General features: G+C 40.6%; 2 protein-coding genes across 7 annotated transcripts in view; one reads left to right on the forward strand and one right to left on the reverse strand.

Moving 5' to 3' along the window:
* Positions 1 to 1,507: 1,507 nt before the first annotated feature.
* On the reverse strand, positions 1,508 to 17,888 carry LOC129819776 (DEP domain-containing mTOR-interacting protein-like). Of its 3 annotated transcripts, XM_055876355.1 has the most exons (6): positions 17,799 to 17,813; positions 14,975 to 15,020; positions 3,409 to 3,540; positions 3,212 to 3,282; positions 2,983 to 3,087; positions 1,508 to 2,798 (listed from the first exon to the last, which is right to left on the reverse strand). In XM_055876355.1, exons 2-6 carry the CDS (start codon positions 15,015 to 15,017, stop codon positions 2,670 to 2,672), a joined length of 480 nt encoding a protein of 159 aa, XP_055732330.1. In that variant the 5' UTR covers positions 15,018 to 15,020; positions 17,799 to 17,813; the 3' UTR covers positions 1,508 to 2,669. The 3 variants fall into 3 exon arrangements, with proteins under 3 accessions (XP_055732330.1, XP_055732328.1, XP_055732331.1); XM_055876353.1 differs by lacking the exon at positions 14,975 to 15,020 and having other exon boundaries at positions 17,799 to 17,888; XM_055876356.1 differs by lacking the exons at positions 14,975 to 15,020; positions 17,799 to 17,813 and adding an exon at positions 4,381 to 4,602.
* Positions 17,822 to 19,405, forward strand: part of enpp2l (ectonucleotide pyrophosphatase/phosphodiesterase 2-like) — a 30,371-nt gene continuing 28,787 nt past the window's right edge. For 2 of the 4 annotated variants that reach the window (XM_055876351.1, XM_055876352.1), the window contains exon 1: positions 17,822 to 18,131. In XM_055876351.1, coding sequence (XP_055732326.1) covers positions 18,114 to 18,131 — 18 coding nt within the window. In that variant the 5' untranslated portion in view covers positions 17,822 to 18,113. Of the gene's footprint in view, positions 18,132 to 18,635; positions 19,052 to 19,405 lie in introns of those variants that run through there. The other 2 variants (XM_055876350.1, XM_055876349.1) reach the window with 2 other exon arrangements.

Genomic DNA, 19,405 nt, shown 5'->3' on the forward strand with positions numbered 1-19,405 from the left:
GGTTTGGACCTCTTGGAATAACAGATAAGGTGTTGCACTGACGGTCAGAATGCCCGTCAGGTTACCCCCGAATTTGCCACTTTGGTGTTATGAGTGGAATGGCACTCCGGTGCAGCCTACATTTTTGGAATGAATATCCAATGAAGTTTAATGTTTCACTCAATAAATATTTTATTTTTAATTTAAATGGTTCCAAACACACAGGCTCTAGTCTTGCTGTTGAAAAAGATAGTAGTTTAGACTTATCGGAGTAACTTCTACATAGCTGTTTTGATTAGACCATCTCACAGCAAACTAGATCCCACTCATCAATGGACAGTTAACACATCATTGACTAAAGCCTGACTGTGACTGAATACAGTATGTTAGCATGGGTAGCCCCATGAAGTCATAGGGTCTACGAGAGCTCCTTGGGCTACACACCTTTCCCAGTTGACCCAATGTCGAATGTGTTTCTACAAGCACAGAGGGGTAGTTAGGTACGCTGTGTTTTATGCATCGCCATGACAGCAAGGTCATGGTCATGACAGAAGTGATAAAGAATCATCTTTTTAAAATCAATTACTTGTGGAATCCCTCTATAACTCTTTTTTATTGGAGGCCTCTTATGGGGTTAACATTCCTGCAGTTATAGAATTCACAGTTGTTACTGTAGTTACTGTAGTTACAGTAGGATATGGTTACACTATATCACTTACTCTTTTTGCTTTTGAAGATCCTTGTGCATTCAGAATGCTGAGCTCATCACTAGATGGAGTTTGAAATAGCTCACAATTTCTGCCCTTGACACAAGCCCTGACCCATTTTAAGAGCATTCCATGCTACTGCACTTAAACCCTTGACCCCTGAACTCTGATGAGGGCAGCAGAGGGGTTATCTTATCATAAGTTTCCTACACTAACAGGCTGGATATTTTAGTAATCTGTAGTGATAGCAACCCTACTAATATTGCAGGAAACATATAATGCAGCTTGTGGATTGTTATTGTAATATTATTGTGGCAAAAGTGACATCAAACAAACATGACAAACAAAAAAACTTCTCAAAGTACTGGAAAGGTATTTACAGTAAAACGCCTGTAAAAGAGATTTGGATATTCAGTCAATGAGATCCAATTGGGAAATATCAGTTGTATATATGGTACATACTGCCACCTGGTGGTCAGAGACATATAGTCTGCTTACGTGATTGAATGTTGTTCCTTGTAGTTCACATGCCATCTACAGATATTATTGCACAATGCACATTCCTTGACCAGATATTTTAACCACATAATCTAGGAATGCCAATGTGATCCTGTTGATCTTGATCTTCAAGGTTATTTAAACTTTTATTGCAGTTTAAAGTTCCTGTCAGGGTTCAATAAATGCTCTTACTTTATTGCTATTAGATTGAAGCAGTTACATTTCTATCCATAATATTGATTTTCCGGTAATGTTGCTAAAATAATTTGCTTCAGTTGATGTGAGCCCTTATTTTAACGATAATAAGATTGATTATTTGCAAGTGATGAATCATATTATTGCTTTAATATCATAAACATTGATTCAAATACACATTTGCTAACATTTTCAATTGAATTACTTTATTTTATTAATTCATTGGCTAATTGAAATATTTTCACACTGATCAGACGCTAACACAAATTCAGATACTCTTTGCTGGCCTGGTCTGCACTAATACCCTTTAAAGATCAGTTGACCATAGCAAATGTATAGTGTCGGGTTATATGGCTATATAAAAGTACAACTCCTTTAGTGCTTTGGGTCCTTTATATCTTATGTTGGACTATGTGATCATGCATTACAAATGCACAATATCACTGCTATAACCTATCTATTTCCCTGTAAAGTGCATTGACATAACACATGGATTTGTTGTTTCAAAAATAAAAAAGGATTAACATGTTGATAGGCTACTACTGTTTGATTATTTGAACTTTTATCAGTATTGTGGGTTTCCCAAAATATTGCAGTGGAATCAGAAGCCAAGATGACATCCAAGCCTTTTTATGCTGCTAGAAAGTATGTGATCTGCAGTTTGACAGTATTGTGCTATTTTCAGTCCAATATGAATACAAGGTTTAAGTTACTCCTGCTACCAAACTTTAGCATTCAATGCCAAACATATTCCAAGCAAAATGCAAAGCTAAATCATCAAAAGAAATTCTACACTACTCAAAATCACCTTTGCCACGTCACAAAGTGCGGTGTTGTTTACAATATGTGCCACCTCACTTAATCAACAACACCCTAAGTACTTGTCTTTCTAGGAAGGAACCCTCCATTGGAGCAAACAAGGGAGTGGATGGAAAAGCAAACAGCAGGCAAGGAGTAGGCGCACAGGTCAAAAGTCTAAACTGCTGTGGGAGAGCGAAAAACACAAGCTGTATCCATGTTAACCACGGAACACTGGTCAGAGTCTCAGACTGATGATGTAAGCACACATGGCTTCACAGTGGGGCTCATCAGGTTTCTGTTGCTGTGACCCGCGTCTCAAGTCGATCATGTAGCTAAGTCCATTTGGCTCCATATCAAGGTCGTAAGGTTTCTATGGATTTATTTCGGCCAATATAGTCCACATTCTTACTCTAAGCTTTCGACCACCAAGAGCCAATGGGTTACTGAGGCCTTAAGTTGACTGTAACCGAATACAATACAACCTCAACCTCAGCAATCAGACTCCTCCATAACCTCCATGACCACGGTTCGCGATCCAGTGAGGATGAGGTTGCTGACCGTCTTGTAGTCCAGAGACAGGACGTCCAGACCATTGACAGAGACCACAAACTGGCACACCTGGAAAACGGACTTTGGTCAAATACTGTACGTAATGAAGAGAATTTATGAGAGCTGCACATAGCAGAGGCATACTTATTATTGTCTACCAGTCTAACAAATATATTGATTTGACAAAGCTATCAACCTGTAGGCCCTGGCGATGCTCTTTGCACTAAATGTCCCACAATGCCATGGTACTCACTTTCACTCCTACTGCTGCTGCAGGGCCACTGGGGTCCACTGCCTGGATATGACATGGCCTACTCCCCCTGACCACGAAGCCCCAGCCCACCGCATCACCTACAATCTGGAGATAGATTGATCACATGACTTAGGAATAGAATTGTGAAAAAATATAATGGATTTTTATTGATATTTGGTTGTGTTTCATTATTTTAGCATGAATAAGAAATAACACTGTGGTAACGTACTGTAAACGTCCTCTTTATGTATGAACCTCCTGGTCTCCGCAGCTCCTCTGGACTTACTTGTCTCTTTAGCACTGTCAATGGAACACAGACACTGTTAGCAGATTCTCAGTGTAATCATGAACAGTGGTGTTTAAATTGAATCTGTACAGTAGAGAGGACGTGATACAGCTTTAGGTGAAGACCAGAGAGATTCTTACCTGATTTGGGGTTTGACAGCACAGGTGAGGTAGGGGTAAGCATGGGACCTCTGTTACAATACCCGCTGTTGCCACTACTAAGACTGTTATCTTGCCCCCCGGACACCATCTTTCTTTCCTTAGATGGAGTGACTGAGAGAAGGAAAAGAAGAACATATAGAGATATCACACAGAGAGCATAGACTTGTTTTATGATTGAGAGTGATTGACAAAGTGTACTGAGAGGAAAAAGCACGAATAACAAAAGGAAGCCACCATGTTATTCATTCTGAAATGTCACACACACACAGACACACACTCCAGTTTCAGAACTGTTAGCAGTGCTGTAGTTTACAGTAGAACACATCAAACACACACCATATACCCCTCTGCCTCCCATTTCATATCTGAGTGTTATGAAAGAACTAAGTGTCTGCTGCTAATCAAATATAGCCACATAATGTGTTGATGAACACTCCCTGAACTGATTGATATCACAGAAACACTTCCTGACAAGCTTATATTTATACCAGCCTATCGTGGAAGCTATGGTTACTGCACTTAGTTACATAACAATCACCAGCATACTATTATGATGACATATAGAATAAAGGTCAAATTCACCCCCAGTCAAACACAATGTAATAATGCTTTCTTCTGTGCTGGATATCTCTTCTAATTTGTAGTTGCATATAATTGGACTAATCTATAATTTTTCATCAATAAAATGGTTCTCAGTCTCACAAAAAAAAAAGGAATAAACATTATCATTTAAAAATACTTAACAAGAGCCCAACTAGGAGTAAAAACATGTCCACAGCCACTTGTGATACCATTGTATTCACAGCACTCATATAGGTGAACTCAACACCAATGCTTATGATTTAACAAGAGACACAATATTACATTAGCCATAGCAAGGAAAACAAGTTCAGTAAACCTACAATCTCCACCTTTCACGTATTTGCCTCGCGCAATAAAAGTTGCCCTTACCAGCTGTCCGAGGTCCCATCGTACAATTCACTTCAAAGGTTTGCCAGCCAAAGTGCCAAGTAACTTGGGAAGGTTGTTGTCCACAATCTCTGATGATGTAGTCAGCTGTGGTGCTCCGGTATAAATGTTAAATGTTAACCCCCAGAGAGAGTAAACAGTCTAGGCTGGCCGGGAGGGAGTGGGAGGGGTTGAGGGATGCCTTGTTGCCAGGCTATCCCAGGGTAGGCGATAAGAGCTGAGAAAGGCATATTGGGATCACTAATGCTCTAATGGAGGTAGGGAAAGAATCAGTGGAGTTTTCCACTGGTCACTGCGGCCAGGCAAGGTGGAGTGGAAGGACTGGCCATTCTCTATTACACACACACACACACGCACACAAACAAACACACACGCACACACACATTCTCTGTCATGGTACATGGATGAGAGACATGGTCAGTGGGAAGGTTCAACAACATCCATATCAACAATGACTACATCCACAATGACATATGGACAAACAAACTGATGATAATGGCCTAATGATAATGGCCTTCTGTGAGATAAATCAAGAACATTCCTAGCTGTTGACAGCATGAGGTATTTGCCTCTACAAATACAATATTCAATGTATTTACCCAATTACAGTTGAAGTCGGAAGTTTACATACACTTAGGATGGAGTCATTAAAACTTGTTTTTCAACCACTCTACAAATTTCTTGTTAACGAACTATAGTGTTGGTAAGTCGGTTAGGACATCTACTTTGTGCATGCCACAAGTAATTTTTCCAACAATTGTTTACAGACAGATAATTTCACTTATAATTTACTGTATCACAATTCCAGTGGGTCAGAAGTTTACATACCCTAAGTTGACTGTGCCTTTAAACAGCTTGGAAAATTCCAGAAAATTATGTCATGGCTTTAGAAGCTTCTGATAGGCTAATTGACATCATTTGAGTCAATTGGAGGTGTGCCTGTGGATGTATTTCAAGGCCTACCTTCAAACTCAGTGCCTCTTTGCTTGACATCATGGGAAAATCAAAAGAAATCAGCCAAGACCTCAGGAAAAAAAATGTAGACCTCCACAAGTCTGGTTCATCCTTGGGAGCAATTTTCAAATGCCTGAAGGTACCACGTTCATCTGTACAAACAATAGTACGCAAGTATAAACACCATGGGAGCACGCAGCCGTCATACCTCTCAGGAAGGAGACACGTTCTGTCTCTTAGAGATGAACGTACCTTGGTGCGAAAAGTGCAAATCAATCCCAGAACAACAGCAAAGGAACTTGTGAAGATGCTGGAGGAAACAGGTACAAAATGATCTATATCCACAGTAAAACAAGTCCTATATCGACATGACCTGAAAGGCCGCTCAGCAAGGAAGAAGCCACTGCTCCAAAACCACCATAAAAAGCCAGACTACGGTTTGCAACTGCACATGGGGACAAATAAGGTACTTTTTGGAGAAATTATGAAGCAAAAATAGAACTGTTTGGCCATAATAACCATCGTTATGTTTGGAGGAAAAAGTGGGAGGCTTGCAAGCCAAAGAATACCATCCCAACCGTGAAGCACGGGGGTTGCAGCATCATGTTGTGGGGGTGCTTTCCTGCAGGAGGGACTGGTGCACTTCACAAAATAGATGGCATCATGAGATAGGAAAATTATGTGGATATATTGAAGCAACATCTCAAGACATCAGTCAGGAAGTTAAAGCTTGGTCGCAAATGGGTCTTCCAAATGGACAATGCCCCCAAGCATACTTTCAAAGTTGTGGTAAAATGGCTTAAGGACAACAAAATCAAGGTATTGGAGTGGCCAACTCAAAGCCCTGACCTCAATCCTATAGGAAATTTGTGGGCAGAAGTGAAAAAGCATGTGCGAGTGAGGAGGCCTACAAACCTGAATCAGTTACACCAGCCCTGTCAGGAGGAATGGGCCAAAATTCACCCAACTTATTGTGGGAAGCTTGTGGAAGGCTACCTGAAACATTTGACCCAAGTTAAACAATTTAAAGGCAATGCTACCAAATACTAATTGAGTGTATGTAAACTTCTGACCCACTGGGAATGTGATGAAAGAAAGAAATAAAATAACGTGTATTGTATAATTTCAATGACAAACCAAGATGATCATCAAACCAAGATGTTCATTGACCACACACCAACACTGAGTGCATCATGATCAGTAGTATAACATGATGACCTCTATTATGTGGCTCCTTTGCCTGGTTGCCCAGCCAGAGAGCAATATCCAATAGCAATATCTCTCTCCTCTCACATTGCTAAAAGGTAGAGACATAATTCATAATGTATAGAGGTGAGTCATGATCAATAGGCTTATAAAGTCTGATATGGATGTCACACTGCCTGAGGTATTTCGAGAACATACAGCTCAATAACTTTACATAGGCCTTTTCTTACATACAGATGTAGGATGATCACTCTTTTGTTGCTGAGAATCATCCTGCACAGCAGGAAATGCAAACTTGTTGTGTATTTAATGTTTAAAAAAGCTTCTAAAGTTTGTAATTTTCACTTTAAAATGTCAAATTTGATTTGCCTTAAAGAAAAATGCATCAACCCCTATAAAAAAAAAAAAGTCCATCGTTATAATCCATATAGTAATTCACATTTTCTGTTGCTGCAGGATTACTTTCCTGCTGTAGCTGTCACGATCGTCTTCGTGAGAGAGAGGACCAAGGCGCAGCGCGTGAAAAGAACATCTTCTTTTATTAGAAGAGAAAAAACACAAAACAAAACACTTTACAAAATAACAAACAGACGACCGTGAAGCTATAATAGAAAATAGTGCTGACACAAACACTACACATAGACAATTACCCACAAACACCTAAAGCCTATGGCTACCTTAAATATGGCTCCCAATCAGAGACAACAATAACCAGCTGTCTCTGATTGAGAACCAAATCAGGCAACCATAGACTTTCCTAAACACCTACACTCAACCATAGACATACCTAGACACATACACTCAACACAAACCCATACACTACAACCAACACCCCCTATACCATATAATCACCCAAAACACACACATACCCCATGTCACACCCTGACCTAACTAAAATAATAAAGAAAACAAATAATACTAAGGCCAGGGCGTGACAGTAGCAAATTGGCTCAAATTAAGATCCTACGTCTGTAGATTTGGAGCTCAATTCAATAAATCCCAAATGTAGCGCTAAGCTCTTTCCCCATGTCCCCAAATAAAACAACAGAATGTTCCTGGATATTATACTACTATTAGTAACAGTTAGGCTCTGCTCAAAGGTAGATGCCTCCGGATTTCCGAAAACGTAGCGTGTGTGTGTAACTGTGCACAGATCCGCTTAAGTGATAATGCCCTAGAAGACGGTGTTTGGAGGGTATATATATATCCCTCAAACACTGGCATCGAGGGCATTATCACTTTAATTTTGATGAATTTATTCATACTATTTCATCCTTCCACAAGATATAGTCCTGACACAAGTTTAGGGTTGCTTCCCAAGCCGGTCGGTTGTTCATTCTATCGATTCAGTTGATTCAGTCTTTTTGTTCTGTAAACATGGACGCGACACAGTTGTTCATTCTAAATGTTCCATTGCCATACTGGCTGGCAACGTTTTTATCCTTTGCTTACTAGCTAGCCAACTACGGCTAATTTACAGTCACTTGAAACAGTATAGCTGGAAAGACCGCAAACTAGCTGCACTTCATTTGTTTGACCTTTTTTCAATTGACATTTCTTTGTATATAACCATAAGAATTATGCCAGCTGACGCATGACTGGCTGAGAAACGACTGGCTGAGAAATGCTGCCTGTCTGTCTGTCTGTCTCGTCCCGACTCCCGACATGTTCATTACTATGGGACAGCTGGAAATCAAATTTAAATATTGAAACAATGTTGCAAATGTCAGAGAGATAGACAGCAAGTTTTATACAAATCTCTGCTGTTGAAAACTAAATGTTAGTCTAAAAGAAACGTGAGATAATGTCTAGATGCATTTTATAGTGGAATTCAAGTTTATAAATTGCCTGGCTGGGCTGATGAGACAGTGGATTGCGCAGTCAGATGGAACAGAGTAAATAGGCATTTTAACGTTGTAGATTTAGACGGCGGTAACTTTTGGAATAGACACCAGCTGGAATATGCTTTGAACTAATCAGCATTCAGGATTAGAACCACCTGTTGTATAATAGTAAATACACTTGCTATGGCAGGTTTGACTGAATTCACACTGTACAGTACGTACCATACTGTATGTGTCCCAACTTCCTTCAAGACATGTCTTTCCCCAGGTCAAGATGACCATAAAAGCCTGCACTGAACAGTGACAAAAATATAGAAGATAAGCTCAGTTTACAGAGCTGCAAAATGACCATACAGACAACATGATAGTATTACAACATCTGTACACCACATCTGTCATTGGCTTCATCAATAAGTGCATCATTGACGTCGCCCCCACAGTGCCTGTACGTACATACCCCATCCAGAAATCATGGATTACAGGCAGCATCCGCACTGAGCTAAAGGCTAGAGCTGCCGCTTTCAAGGAGCGGGACTCTAACCCGGAAGCTTATAAGAAATCCCGCTATGCCCTCCAATGAACCATCAAACAGGCAAAGCGTCAATACAGGACTAAGATCGAGTCGTACTACACCGGCTCTGATGCTCGTCGGATGTGGCAGAGCCTGCAAACCATTACAGACTACAAAGGGAAGCACAGCAGAGAGCTGCCCAGTGACACGAGCCTACCGGATGAGTTAAACTACTTCTATGTTCGATTCGAGGCAAATAACACTGAAACATGCATGAAAGCACCAGCTGTACCGGAAGACTGTGTGATCACGCTCTCCGCAGCCGATGTGAGTAAGACCTTTAGACAGGTCAACATTCACAAGGCCGCAGGGCCAGACGGATTACCAGGACGTGTACTGCGAGCATGGGCTGACCAACTAGCAAGTGTCTTCACTGACATTTTCAACCTCTCCCTGTCTAAGTCTGTAATACCAACATATGTTAAGCAGACCACCATAGTGCCTGTGCCCAAGAACACTAAGGTAACCTGCCTAAATGACTACCGACCCGTAGCACTCACATCTGTAGCCATGAAGTGCTTTGAAAGGCTGGTCATGGCTCACATCAACACCAACATCCCAGAAACCCTAGACCCACTCCAATTTGCATACCACCCCAACAGATCCACAGATGATGCAGTCTCTATTGCACTCCACACTGCCCTTTCCTACCTGGACAAAAGGAACACCTATGTGAGAATGCTATTCATTGACTACAGCTCAGCGTTCAACACCATAGTGCCCTCAAGCTCATCACTAAGCTAAGGACCCTGGGACTAAACCCCTCCCTCTGCAACTGGATCCTGGACTTCCTTACGGGCCGCCCCCCAGGTGGTAAGGGTAGGTAACAACACATCCGCCACGCTGATCCTCAACACAGGGGCCCCTCAGGGGTGCGTGCTCAGCCCCCTCCTGTACTCCCTGTTCACTCATGACTGCACGGCCAGGCACGACTCCAACACCATCATTACATTTGCTGATGACACAACAGTGGTAGGCCTGATCACCGACAACAACGAGACAGCCTATAGGGAGGAGGTCAGAGACCTGGCCGTGTGGTGCCAGGACAACAACCTCTCCCTCAACGTGATCAAGACAAAGGAGATGATTGTGGACTACAGGAAAAAGAATCCCGATCACGCCCCCATTCTCATCGACGGGGCTGCAGTGGAGCAGGCTGAGAGCTTCAAGTTCCTTGGTGTCCACATCACCAACAAACTAACATGGTCCAAGCACACCATGACAATCGTGAAGCGGGCACGACAAACCTATTCCCTCTCAGGAGACTGAAAAGATTTGGCATGTGTCCTCAGATCCTCAAAAGGTTCTACAGCTGCACCATCGAGAGCATCCTGACTGGTTGCATCACTGCTTGGTATGGCAACTGCTCGGCCTCCGACCGCAAGGCACTACAAAGGGTAGTGCGATCGGCCCAGTACATCACTGGGGCCAAGCTTCCTGCCATCCAGGACCTATACACCAGGCGGTGTCAGAGGAAGGCCCTAAAAGTTGCAAAAGACTCCAGCCACTCAAGTCATACACTGTTCTCTCTGCTACCACACGGCAAGCGGTACCGGAGTGCCAAGTCTAGGTCCAAGAGGCTTCTAAACAGCTTCTACCTCCAAGCCATGACTCCTGAACATCTAGTCAAATGGCTACCCAGACTATTCACATTGCCCCCCCCCCCCCCCCCCCCCCCTCCCCTCTCCACACCACTGCCACTCTCTGTTGTCATCTATGCATAGTCACTTTAATTAACTCAACCTACATGTACATACTATCTCAACTAACCGGTGCCCCCGCACATTGACTCTGTACCGGCACTCCCCTGTATATAATGTTATTTTTTACTGCTCCTCTTTAATTACTTGTTACTTTTATCTCTTATTCTTATCCATATTTTTTTTAACTGCACTGTCGGTTAGCTGCTCGTAAATAAGCATTTCACTGTAAGGTTGTATTCTGTTGTATTCGGCGCATGTGACTAATAAAATTGGATTTGATTTGATTTGACAACATGTCTTACTGTTTATCAGCACGTGTACTACATTGGAACCACAAATGGAGTTTAGATTTGTCCTTGCTTTGTATCATGTGTAACAGAGTCCATCCCTGCTATAGGCCTACATGATAGCAATGGCAGGCGCGCAGTGTCATTTCACAGTAATTTTTACAGCGGGGCTTGTTTCAACAGTCAACACGTGCCACTTCTGTTTGTCTTATACATGGTTAATCATTTGCCATTTAAGGTCAGTTGAGAGACAGTTGAAGGAATGACACAATTTTCAGGAGACAATGGTTGGTCAGTTGGATGTGGTGTTTCGGTCAGGTTTCAGTGTAGCGCTTGACAGTACCAGGGTTGGTGACCACTGTTATGATGCTTTTGTATTATAGATAACATTGCCATCGACTGGCCATTGACTGAGTAACAGTGATCCATTCAAAACATGACTACCATTTTGTTGATCATAATCAGTGGAGGCTGGTTGTGGGAGCTATAGGAGGACGGGCTCATTGTAATGTCTGTAATGGGATAAATGAAATGGTATCAAACATATGAAACCACACGTTTGACTCTGTTCCATGTATGCCATTCCAGCCATTACAATGAGCCTGTCCTCCTATAGTCGTTCCACCGTCTCCTCTGATCGTAATAATATGCTAATAATGCGATCATAGTTTGTAATTCTCTGCTAGAAACCACTCTTTGAAGTTCACTCTCTTCGTTCGCTAGACTTTATCCTGCTAACTGTTCCAAATGTCCGAACTGAATTTGGTAAAAGGTCTTTTGTGTACTCTGCGCCATCGTCTTGGAACACCTTACAAAATAATTTTAAACTGGAAGAACTTGTCCCGATTGGTGTTTTTAAATCACTGATGAAGGATTTTGAGGCTGATTCCCTGACCTGTCAATGTTTTTAATTTGCTGTTTTTGATATTGTTATACTCTTGTGAACTCAATGGTTTTTACTAGATTACTTGTAGTTTTTCATGTTGTCTGTCTGTAATTTTTTGTAATGACTTGGTGCTGCCTATCTTGGCCAGGACGCTCTTGAAAAAGAGATTTTAAATCTCAATGAGCCCTTCCTTGTTAAATAAAGGTATATAAAAAAAAATAAAAAAAATACTTTATACTCTTTATTGGGTTGTAAGAAAAAAACTCTACTTTCGCAGACAGTCTCCATCCAAGATCTTTATACTAGTCCGGTGGGAATTATTGAGGACATCTACATTTGTTCATAACAATGGACAAGTTAACTGACAAGCAGTCATGATCCAGCCAGGTTTATATTTGTAGTTGTATAGTAACAGTGCTTTAACAAAGACTCCTATGACCCTAGTTTACTCAGAAGTAGAAATTATGTTACCACTATTTACCACCAGTACCACTATTCACCAGCAGAGAGAGTACGTTTCAGATTGAGGAGTTCAAGAGTCCCAGTGCAGATGGTACATCATATGTTTCTGTGCATTTATATCAGTGTCAGGTTTAGACTTGTGAAATTGAGGACGATGGATGAAAATTATTTGGAAAAATACTTTTTTTAATCTAGCTGTCGACACTACAGCACCAAGGTGCACATTTGTTTAAAGTGGCAATCTGCAATTGCTACATCCATATTTGGACTTATAAATGAAGGATATGTTCCAATTGATTCATGAAGAATTTAACTTATAAATGCCTCATGAGTTCAGTTCAACTGTTTAGTTCAACTGCATCAGAACCCAATATAAAAGCTTGTTTTACTCCAATGTTTATAAATAAAGTAAATGTAAACAAACACTGTATAGCCTCAAACCATAGTTAACATGATACTTTTGATATCGTGGATGGTCATTCCTTGCATCCATAGCTAAGTCTATAAATTTGAGAGTATTTACATTTCTCTAGCCCCATCTCTCAGCCTTTTACTGAAACTGAGGCAGGGTGTTTCACTAAATGCTATCAAAAATGATTCTCTCCCCCAAATATCTTCTCGCAAATAAAAAAATCTTCTGAATTGCGCATGTCAGTTCATGCCATCATTTGATTGGATGGGAAATATGTAAATTGCTACTACAAGAGATCTGAATGGCTATCTGTTCATTCTTCCCTGGATAATTTAAAAGATCCAAAAGTCGAATTACCTTTCAAAACAGCAATGGTGGGTAGTTGGACCAGAAACTTGTTAAATGTCCCACAGATAAGTTGAATAACTATAGACAAATGGACAGATGAAGACACATGGGTGCTGAAAGCAGTAGAACAGAAGGGAACATTCACAACATATGTATCAGATTGTGTCTGCTTAGTGCAGTGATGCAACCTCGTCATCAGCTGTTTACATGAACAGTTAAACCAGATAGGTTTCAAACTCTTTGGCTAAACAAACTAATTGGGATTTCAGGAATGTGTCAATTATAAAGCAATGGACCGTTTTTAAATACTGAATGGGAATCTAGAGGAGGACAGAAAAAAGCCACCCTCACCTATAGGGTGTGCTGTTGAGACAACTGTAGACCATTGAAAAACAGTGTTTTTATCCAGATACTGAAGTTAGTGACAAGACATTATATTTATTCAGTACAGATTAATCTAAAATTGTTTTTGTCTCATATTTTTTTCTTAAATTCAAATACAGGAGGAATGGTCCTCCACTTCCTCCAATGACGTTGAAGTTCCTAACAACTGATACAGCGTCAGATATTTATTTTATCACACAAATGGTTAATGGAAAACTCCACCCAAAAACTATCTTTTGGTATTTGTTTCATTAGTCCATTGTTGACACAGTCCCAGAATGTTTTGCTTGTCATCAATCACGTTTTCAAGATATGTAACTTGCAAAGGACAGAAATCGTTCTCCGTATGAGGCATTTTGCATCATATGATGCTGCGTTTTGCACTAACTCCATGCTGAGACATGTCTTTTGAAGCTGCTGATTTTTAAGATTTGCAGAGCATAGAGACATCCAGCCTCAAACCTGCATGCCTTTCAAGCAGCGAACTGTCAACTCTCACAATGGTCAAACTCGTGAATACTGGCTTGGCCTTAAAAATACTAGAAAGAAATGATACTCCTGAACCAGCCTCTCAGCATGCGGTAGTTCAAGTATGTTTTTTAGTTACATTGTGTTGTTTGCACTACGTCAGTGGGCTGTGTGGGCGAAATTGAAGTCAACTCGCCACTGCACACTAGGAGCAATAAACAACGTGAATAACATAAAACAATAACATGTCGCGTCTGTCCGTAGGCTGTGGGATATGAGTATTACGAGGAACAATTCTATCGGTGTGCTGGATTTTGCATCACTGTTCATTTGGACGGATCATGCATGAGTGCACCTACACCTGTCTGGCATCTTTAGAATTTTCCAAAAAGGAGGGGTTCATTTGAGCAATAGACTTGACTGATGTTTTAAGAGGTGAGGGTGTGTTGACTTGTCTGCTACCAGATAGGATCCACCGTGGTTCCGCCAGTTGTACTAGGTGAAACATCTCAAGCCTTTCCTCCCAGACCCAAATCAAGAAGCTGGCAGGAAAGCCAGCGGTCAAGCCAGATTTGGTTATGGGTTGCTGAGATTACCTTTAATAGGATTAGTCCTCTGTAAACATTACATGGAATACATATTCCAAGAAAAGGGTAACATACACAAACGTACCATGCTGTATTTAAAGAGACAGTAAAGAGAGTTTTCAGACCTCAAAAGTAGTCTGTCATTATGATTCCATGGTTGCGTAGATCCAGCTACATGCCCCAGATGAATAGATGGATAAGCACCAAATAAAATCCTATCTTCTCCATTCACTTTAATTGAGGCATATAGACCTTCAAACTTTGCTGGGATTAGCTGACAGCCACCATCATTGTCAAAAAGAAACCCAATGGCAGCAGTAAGGTACACTGGCTAATAAAAATGATAGAAACACCTCATAGGAGGACAAGTCATCTTTACGTTGTTACAGGTGACTGGTGTGTATGTGTGTGTGTGTGTATGTGTGTGTGTGTATATGTGTGTGGTGGGGCAAATATTTACTGACCTGTAGTGTGCTCTTTCACTTTGCTCTCAACCAATGTCAGCATAAGCTTATTGCATAAGCTTATTTGAGTATACTCTTGACATCACTTCCCATAACCATATCACTGTCCATTTTATTCCTGGACAATTCTCAATATGTTCAATTAATCTAGAGCGACAACAATGTTTCCTTTTAAGGTCTATCATAGTGGTTGACACATTTGACTGCACAAAGACTGAGACAGGGTGGGTCCTGAGCAATGGTTACTGCATGTAGAGCAGAGACAAACTCACAAATTCATTATATTCTTCTTTGTCTAAGGTATTTTCTTTAACCATTTAAACTTGTGGTGTGCATCTGGAGTTTCATAAAACATGCAGGATTCCCTGGTCAAAATTCACAGTATAACATTGTTAGAAACCATATCCAATAAGTGTCCTTATAGTAAAGTTTGTCAACCAGAGCCTGAGGGGGAAAGGGACCGTGTCCAATCCAAGACAGGCTGTAATTTTTGCCCGTATCAGAAGTTGCTCTTTTTCAGAGAGAGAGAGAGAGAGAGAGAGAGAGAGAGAGAGAGAGAGAGAGAGAGAGAGAGAGAGAGAGAGAGAGAGAGAGAGAGAGAGAGAGAGAGAGAGAGAGAGAGAGAGAGAGAGAGAGAGAGAGAGAGAGAGAGAGAGAGAGAGAGAGAGAGAGAGAGAGAGAGAGAGAGAGAGAGAGAGAGAGAGAGAGAGAGAGAGAGAGAGAGAGAGAGAGAGATTTTTTTTATGAATCTGGTCCCCAGGTGACATGTAGGTTGAAACCCTATCCGATCCAACTTCCTATAGGATCAGGGAGGTAAGCATAGCCCCAGGTAGCAGAGGTTCACTGCCCAATTAAATTGCTCCATGGCCATGCCAGGTAATCCACTCCAAAGGCCGAATAGCCGAATGAGACAGGACAAGCTTTTAGTCTTAATGCTGTGTCATTCAACAGCTACCCATAACTACCTAAGCCTCCAACAACTGAACAAAACACCATTGTTTGATAAATATTTCATAACATCGGAGTACATTTTAGGAAGTGGATGCCCTCAAGCAAAGTTTGTCCTAATTAGTTTCAAAACAATAAAGTGGATGCCCTCAAGCAAAGTTTGTCCTGATTAGTTTCAAAACAATAAAGCAGTGACAGAGAGCCTCCTGTAAAGGCCTTGACTACCAGAAAAAAATAGATTTCTGAGAATTGGTAACATTGGCGCCTTTACAAGGCTGTGGATAAGAGCCCCTGCTAAATGAGTGGAATATAACATTGTGTTCTGTACTGTATATCAGCATGCACTGAAGGATGCCCCTGTGTGCTGTTTGAACCCTCTATACTTCTAGCCTTGAGAGTAGCATTGAGTAACTGTTCCCTTTGCGTTGTGACATCCCCTTTGACTCAATAAACAGAACAGAATGATTGGTGAACGAGACAGAATGGGGTGTATTTGTTGTAGTAAATACAATTGAGGACTCTTACCTCAAATATGCATTGCCCCGTTCAGTATCAAAATACTTTCATCTTTGCTTTTCGGGCTTGATGAATTTAGAGCATAATCACACAGGAAATTACAAATGGCAAAAGGAGTGCTTTCCATGCATTTCCAAAACATATTTCAATAAAGTGTCAATTTCAAGTCAAACCCCTAGCACCACAAGTAGAGGTCAACAAGGGTACACATGGGGTATCTGACATACAGTACAGGCCTATGATAAACATGGAATCACCCTGTGCGCTCACCCTCCCATGCAAGGGTGTAGATACTGGGAAGGGCGAACAGTAGACTGGGGGTCCTCCCCCAGAATTTTTGTTTACATTTTAAAATGCATTTCCTGCAATTCTACACAGTTTTCCATGTCGCTGACATACATTTTTGCCATTTTAAAGTAATTGTCAAGTGAAAATCGAACTTTTAAAAGTTCATATTATGTTAACCCATACCCAAATAATGTTGTTGACTCATCCTATACTCATATTTGTGGCTACACAATGAATTGGAGAAAAAAAAACACTTAAAAACCCTCACCTCAAAATGCTTGGTATTTCAAAAATGCTGAGGAGGATGAGCTGGCCAATCAGCGTTTTACTCGCATTAATATTTTTAATGACCAGTATGCGCCCACACAATTCTGTTGTTTGGGTGCACCCACACCATTCCAACACAGAAAAGCTGCTTTTTTAACATACTTAATTACAATATTTTGTAAGGAAAACTATTTAACTTATATTGTAATTAATTATAGGTCATATTAATCTGCTAACACTGGACACTTACTTTAAAGGTTGCCTTGAGCAAAATCGCAAAAATAACAGCTTTACACTGTATAACTGATCAATGCACAATCATACCAGGTAGTGCATAAAAGCCAAAATAAATGAATGAATAAGATATTTAGCAACAGAAGTGCCATTTCTTACTGATCTCTACAGCTTCCGTCCCCCCCAAAATTATGTGAAATGACATCAACACATACTGAAGGAGTTACTGGCTAGCTACAAGTGGCTAACTTAGCTAACGAACTAGCTATGCCGGTCACAGCGCACATGACCAGAATGATACATTGATGAACCACCAAAGGCACACCCCATTTCTGAGAGTGTTTTTCTTGGCAAAAGTCGACCATTAAAGCTAATTAATATTTTTTAAATAAATTATTTGGGGGACAGTCTACCTTTTCTGAATATTGGGGGGGACATGTCCCCCCATCCCCCCTGGAAATTTCGCTATGCTCCCAAGGCCACAAGTTATTGTTGTGGTGTTTTCAAAAATTATTTTTACAGCTGTCATTTCAACATAAACTGTAGTTGAGAAAGTGTTATAAAAACCCACCCCTTCTCTCTCTGAGCGTCTCTCTCTCTCCTTCTCCCTCGGTCATTGCGCGGGTCGTGCGTAGGAGTGAGCCCACAGTTTAGTGCTGACTATGGTTAACAGATCATCTGCCAGCAGCACCATTGTACCAGAGCGCAGCTGTCACCATTACTTAATCCGCATTGGTTTGCAGCAAAAACCAAATTGAGCAAGACAACTGAACAGCGCTGAACTCCTGCGCCCTGTCCATCGATTCAGAACGGTCAGGGTGGACTTTGCCCACCATTTTTTTTGACACTTTTGGGGAATGCACTAAGAGGATAAGCTATTTGGAACATGTTACTGGGAAAATTGGTACGGTAAGATTGTTTCATAATTGTTGTATTCTGAAATGTAGTCATGAAATTCTTGGATTTCTTTTGGGCAACCTGACAAAATGCTAAATGCGTCCTTGCAACAGCGGTCCAGATCTTGCAAGCGAGCTTTAAGAAAACGTATGTAATGATTCATCCTATGCATAATGCATTAACAACGAAAATAAACAACTGATGAATAGCCAAATTGTCGGTAGGCTACATACAGTCTGTAAATAGTGGCACACGCACTTGTTTACCCGGGCAAGTAAACATGCTAAATTGGTTAGTGATTAATATTTTGTATAGTCATGTAAGTATCCGTTATGTTCTGCAACACATTATTTTTTATGTTCTTAATCGATACCAGCTTTTATTTGAGAGTAAATGTTTCAACTGAAACTGAATAGGCCTATGTGTCAGATGTATCATTTTAAGTGCAGCAGTTCAGATGAACTTGAATCAATATCGATGCAATCAATGAGTGACAGGAATCGTCTGCTCAGACTGATTAGCTTATATAATGAATCACATTCATTTAATTTTTCTCTTCGCTGACACAAATATCAGTATCTGCTTACATTTTTGTTTTAGACAATTTCACATAGACGGAGCATAAAAAATACACAGGGTGGTCTAATCAGGGATCAAATTACAAAGATTGTGAACATAAAGGGCTTGTTGGGACTAATTTAAACGATTGTCTATAACTTTCAAAAAGACAATAAACAGGGGGATCGTTTTCAAATAGCGATATTTGTGTATGAAATATTTTGCCATGATAATCAAGTTATACATAAATTCAGCTATTCTGTCCTCCAATTGAAAAACAAACCTCTCTTCAAACTTCAAACCGTGGGCTGCTTATGGAATAACAAAAGGCAACCACTAGTTGTGATGATTTTAAAGGAGTACTTCAAGGTAAACAATATTATGTTCCTCTCTTCAATGATACTCTGGTTTGTTTGATCATATTTCAAGCTCAACACACACTAGTAATAACAGAATATTTGTCAATATGACGGTGCTATCATCAGACCTGAGTCAAATATAGGCTATAGGTCAAATGCTTTCAACTACCCTATTTAAGGGCACTTGATTTTGGGACTATTACATTGGTTCCATTGTACAGTGTAGGCTAAATCATGCCCAGCTTGAGTATTTGAATGTAGTTGACATCAACCAGTGTACACATATTTAAGTTGTCACAGTACCTACCTATAAGGGGTGTTTTTGTACCAGTAAAAAGGGATTTGGGGATTTGTTTGAATTCAT

The sequence above is a fragment of the Salvelinus fontinalis genome, chromosome 22, assembly GCF_029448725.1.
Source record: "Salvelinus fontinalis isolate EN_2023a chromosome 22, ASM2944872v1, whole genome shotgun sequence".
Taxonomy (NCBI): domain Eukaryota; kingdom Metazoa; phylum Chordata; class Actinopteri; order Salmoniformes; family Salmonidae; genus Salvelinus; species Salvelinus fontinalis.

Coding starts and splice junctions, on each gene's coding strand:
- LOC129819776 (XM_055876353.1), bottom strand. CDS start 17,844: ATGACCGAGGGAGAAGGAGAGAGAGAGACGCTCAGAGAGAGAAGGG. Junction 3,283..3,408: donor GCTGTCAAACCCCAAATCAG/GTAAGAATCTCT, acceptor TTCCATTGACAG/TGCTAAAGAGACAAGTAAGT. Junction 3,088..3,211: donor ACATAAAGAGGACGTTTACA/GTACGTTACCAC, acceptor ATCTATCTCCAG/ATTGTAGGTGATGCGGTGGG.